A 5346-nucleotide genomic window follows, 5' to 3' on the forward strand; every position below is an offset into this window, starting at 1 on the left:
TATAAGAATAACGTTTGTAAACCTTAATCAAATCAATCATATCAATAGCTCCTAATTATTATATCTATTAGCAATAAAAGAACACTGTTTCGATCTTATCTACTGCACAATCTAGCTTTAGTATAAAAGTACTAAAAAGCAATTAGATTTTTTGCGTGCATAACAAAACAACCGTAGTAACATTACATCGTACTTTTTTTTATAAAACTGTTAATAGAGTGCGATTGAAACACACTAGACAAATCAACTACCCCAACTGCCTCTTTCTCATTTAATCCTCATGAAAGTATCCTAATAATTTATTTTCGTTTTCTCATTTTCTTGTGAATAAACTGACAAAAGTTATAGCTTCTTCTATGATGTGCCACATTTCAAAATCAACTAAGATTCTCCCCTCCTTCGTATCTAGTCTCAATCTACCTGGCATATCACACTATTTCATATTCTTATTTTTGAGTTTGGAATTGGATTATTATTAGCTTGTAACAGTGTTCAAGAAAGCGGTCTAGGCGGCCGTCTAGGCGCTAGGCGCTCAGTAGACGCCTAGATGACCACTTAAACCGCTTAAAATTACATAAATTTAATTTTAATATTTATTTTTGATTTTTAACTATATAGATTTAAATTATTAAGTTTTATATTTGTATATGTAATTATAAATGTTTATATGTTGTTAATATAACTTAAATAAATGTATTTTTGTTAATTTTGTTTATAATTTATCATTTTTTTATTTTTCTAACATATATTTGTACATAATTTTATATATATAATGTTTTATGTTGTAAACGCCTAAACCGCCTAAAAACCGTTTAGACCCCGATTAGGCGTTCTAGGCGCTAGGCGCTGGGTCACCGCCCAGATACCGCCTAGCGCTTTCTTGAACACTGGTTTGTAACCGTGTAAACAATAAAATAACTATTAGCCTTTTCTTTTTTTCTTAAAAATGATGATTAGCCTCAAGAAAACAAAAAGATTAGCCTTAAAAAGCTTTTCAATTGTTCCCATCACGTGAGATCACACGTGCCTTCTTCACCAACAACAACAACACTAAAAAAAAATCAAAGGAATTTTTTCGGTCGACCAAAAATATTTTAAAAAGAGATAAAGAGAGCAGAGACCACGTGGAAGCAAAAAGAAACACGACCTCCCATTACCGTTAACAGACGGTGTCATTTTAACAAACGTTAATAAAATTCATAATTAATATCATCATTTAACTACATTAATACAATTTGACTTATATATAATTATATATCACACCAAAGAAAAAAAAACAAATTAACAAACGAACAGTCACCGAGATTATCTCACCGGTATACAAAACTTTCTCCGGATTCCGTTTAGTAACGGCCGGTAAAAAAAACTACTTATTTATTTATTTTAAAATTTAAACAGCTAAAAGAGGATCCGACCCGAATAAATCCCCAATATCTTGAAAATGGTCCTCCATCTGCCAGCTGGATAATCCGGAAGATCCGAAATCGAATCCGAAGTTCATATCCGTACACATATCCACCGCGAACAAATCTTCCCCGAATAAATCGCCGCCGCCGAGATAGTCTGGAACCACCGAGCTTCTGAAATCGAACAGGTCATCATCTGAGAACAGCGGCGCAGAGAAATCAGAGAAAGTTTCCGACACCGTCGTCATCGACGGCTCTTCCTTGACAACAACCGCCGCTGTAGAGCTCCCGGAGAATTCGTCGACGGTGAACGGAGATCGGAGAACGGAAACAGGAGAACAGAGACAGTCGTTGCTGCTGCTTCCGCTGATTGTAGAAGAAGCGGTAACGGAGTTTTTAGTTTTGCTGTTCTTCTTCTTCGTCGTCGTCTTCTTCTTCTTTTTCACCGGAGAAGGTGGTGGCGATTTTTTCTCAGCCGTCGTCGTGGTGGTGGTGGTGGTGGTAGGAGAAACAGAGAAATTAGTGAGAGCGTCGGGACCACGGAGCTGAATGGCGGCGCTGTCGTAAACCATGGCGGCTTCTTCGGCGGTGTTGTAAGTACCTAACCAGAGACGTACACGTTTTTGAGGATCTCTTATCTCCGCCGCCCATTTCCCCCAAGGACGCTGTCTCACTCCCTGGAACTTCTTCTCTCCCGTCGCCGTCGTCGTCGTAGTAGTTGAAACAACCGGAGAAGCAGTAGTAGGCTCCGATTTAACCGCTCTCTGCTTTCTCTTCTTCGATTCGGTTTCGGTTTCGCTATTAGCAACAACAGAAGCACCGGAATCGAGAACGACCTCGTTGACGAACTTCTTGATACGACGGCGTTTAGAGACGAAACTGTTGTTGTGTGCTTCATCTTCGTCGTCGCTAGAGGAATCAGTAGCGTAAGGGTCAGTGACTGAGATACGAAGAACCCTGGTGGTTTGGTGGTGGTTGTTGGTTAAATCCGGTACGATTCTCGTCGTGTTGGTTTTGTGCTCTGTGAATTTTACCCTCGGTACAACCATTGTTGTCTTCTCCGCTTCCATTTTTTTTTCTTTCTCTCTCTTTTTATTTTCACTCAAGACTGTGACTGTGTCTCTCGGTGTGTGTTTTTATAGCATAAAGCAAAAAAAGGAAAGAGACAAAGAATAAAGATAGATTTTTTTTTAGGAAAGATGAAACTTGAAGAACAAGAGTGATGCTCTTCTCTTCTTCTTCTTCTCTCTTGGAAACAAAAATTTTTCTCAAAGGACGCGAATTTTTTTTTGATTTATAGAAAGGCACGAAAAAAACACTGCGAGAGAGAAGAAGCCTTGAAGCGTGAAGATTTTTTTTTTTTTTTTCCGGGAAAGTTGAAGAAAGGGGGGGTAAGGTAAAAGAGCTTTTGGGCATATTCTTATGGAATCGTTTCACAAACGAGAGAGGGAGGGAGAGGGATAAGGAGAGAAGGAAATAAAGGGGAAGATGCTACTTTTGGGGGAGAGGAAGGCTTAAAGCTTTGCTTGGGTTTTTCTAGGAAATATTCCTGGAATAATAGAGAGACAAAATAAAAATGTTTTTTTTTGTTTGCAGAGGAGAGTGTGAGAAAAAGAGTGACACGAGGAAGAAGAAGAGAGATTTAAAAGCGGCAGAGCACATGTATTGTAGAGAGAGACTCTTTTATAGGATCTTGAAACGGCTCATATCATATACTCTCTCTCTCTCTTTCTCCTTTACTCCTCTTTTCTTTTTTCGAATATCTTAAAAAAAAATCTTTTCAAAAAACACTAAATAAAATATTTTATTATTATTATTAAAGGTGAATATTTATTTGCATTCGTATTCACTTAACTCTTTTTTGTTATCTAACTAATTTTTCATATATATATATAGTGTTTACAAATATGAATTTCTTACCTAATAATACGAACATATATGGAAAACGTGTTCATGATTAGTGTAAAGAGATTTTGTATTGATGATGTTTAAGTGAATGAAAGACAATTGTCAAAAGACTATTACAATCCAAAACGTACATTTAATTGAAACTGAAATTTTTAGAGATAGTGTGTCCTAAATTTTTTAAAATAATTTGAAATCTACACTAAATTATTCAAGTATTAAAAAATATCTTAATTAATACATGAATTTTTTGCCCTTAATTAACAATTTAATATTTTTATAAAAACAAAATAAATAAAATTTAGTTTTTTTAAATGAGATACTTGTAATTTTAAAATGAATTTCAGATCATAATGAATTTATTTACTGTGGATAACATTAACTATTAACTAAAATATAATTTATAAAATCAAAATAAAATTAGCTAGAATTTATTTTTACTGGATTTATGTTAGTTAAAATTTTAGATAATATTAGTTTAAGTATATGATTAAATTAAACTTTGTTTAAGTTAGTTACATATTTAATTATAATATTACAGACTAGTAAATTTATATTATTATGAATTTTAAGCAAGATTTAAAGATAAGTTAAATGATTTTAAATTCTGTTTTAAAACATTATTAATTTAAATAAAATAATAATAAAAATTGTCAAATTGTTAGAAATCAGTAGTTCAAAAAGTAGGCAATGTAAAAAATCAATTAAGAACAAAATAATTTCACTCTTTCAATATAAGTCAGGAAAGACAAATTAAACAACAAAATAAAATATAAATTGACAGTTCAAAACTTCAACGAAATTAATAAATCAACATAAAATTAAATAAGTTTAGTAAAACCAAACAATTCGATGGACAAAAAAAACCGAAATCAACAAACAAAACAAATATGTCAACAACATCAAAGATCGACTAAACAAAAAACAATCAAACAAAATATTAGTTGATAGTTTTAAAACAAGATGATAGAAGCTAAAATAAATCGACAAAAATGAAATTTAAGTTAACAATTTAAAATATCGATCTTATTAATAAGTCAACGTAAAATGTGATAAATTTATCATGAATGAACAAATCTATTAAAATCTATTAAAACAAATTTTGGTTATTTTTTTAATTTCTAATTATTATTAGTTAGTTAGTTATTTAAATGATGTTTAATAAAGAGAAAGGGTATTTTGTTATTTTTTGTTTAAAAAGTGTAGTTATCGAATAATTATAACATTAAGTGTAATTTTCAAATTTCTTATATAATTTGATATATTTTTAAAAATGTAGAAAAAAAAAACAAAACCATATACTACTACAAACATGTGTCGACAGTAATTATTAGTAGTAGTAGTTTGTAACGCAAATAACAATTATGACACTAATGGATATAGTTAGATATTAGTGCCGACCACCAAATTTTTTTATTTTTTGATAAAAGAACAAATTTTTAAACAAGCAAAATCAGACAGAAATCTTTAATTTTTGGCTAATATTTAGTAAAAAATAAAAACTAATCAAGACAAAATTAAAGCCAGAGAAAAAGAGCTTGACGAAACCAAAACGCCGCATAAGTCAAACGATTGAGATATCGACACGTGTTATATCAGAATTGGGTCCAATCCAACGGCTGGGACGTGCCTTTTATCCTATGCAGCTGACAAAGAGAAAGAGAAGAAAAAAAACATGTATTTTAGTATCTTACTAAACTAATTACGAGTGTGTGTAAATTTTAAAATTTAAAATGTTCTCGTAATTAGAGATTCAGGTCACGTGATACCGGAGACACGGTCCAGTCCTACTTTTTGACCAGAACCATTAATTAAAATTAAATAAATAATCAACGGCAGGTGGTGATTTAAGTCCTCCGTGCAAAGTTCTCTTTTTTTAACCACGGGGTTACTTTGGTCATTTCAGATAAGGCAAGTTGCGTTGTAGTGAGAAAAATACAAAAGACCGTTACGGTTCGTAGTTCTTTACTACTCCACTGTTTTAACCTTTACCAGACTCAAAAAACCTTCTTCCCAACTTTTTAGTTATTACACA

General features: G+C 32.3%; 1 protein-coding gene across 1 annotated transcript; it reads right to left on the bottom strand.

The window, feature by feature from the left end:
• On the bottom strand, positions 1154 to 3071 carry LOC104731095 (ethylene-responsive transcription factor CRF2). Its single transcript, XM_010450360.2, has one exon. The coding sequence runs from the start codon at positions 2474 to 2476 to the stop codon at positions 1391 to 1393; it is 1086 nt and encodes a 361-aa protein (XP_010448662.1). The 5' UTR covers positions 2477 to 3071; the 3' UTR covers positions 1154 to 1390.

This window comes from Camelina sativa, chromosome 12, assembly GCF_000633955.1.
Source record: "Camelina sativa cultivar DH55 chromosome 12, Cs, whole genome shotgun sequence".
NCBI classification, from domain to species: domain Eukaryota; kingdom Viridiplantae; phylum Streptophyta; class Magnoliopsida; order Brassicales; family Brassicaceae; genus Camelina; species Camelina sativa.

Coding starts and splice junctions, on each gene's coding strand:
- LOC104731095 (XM_010450360.2), bottom strand. CDS start 2,476: ATGGAAGCGGAGAAGACAACAATGGTTGTACCGAGGGTAAAATTCACA.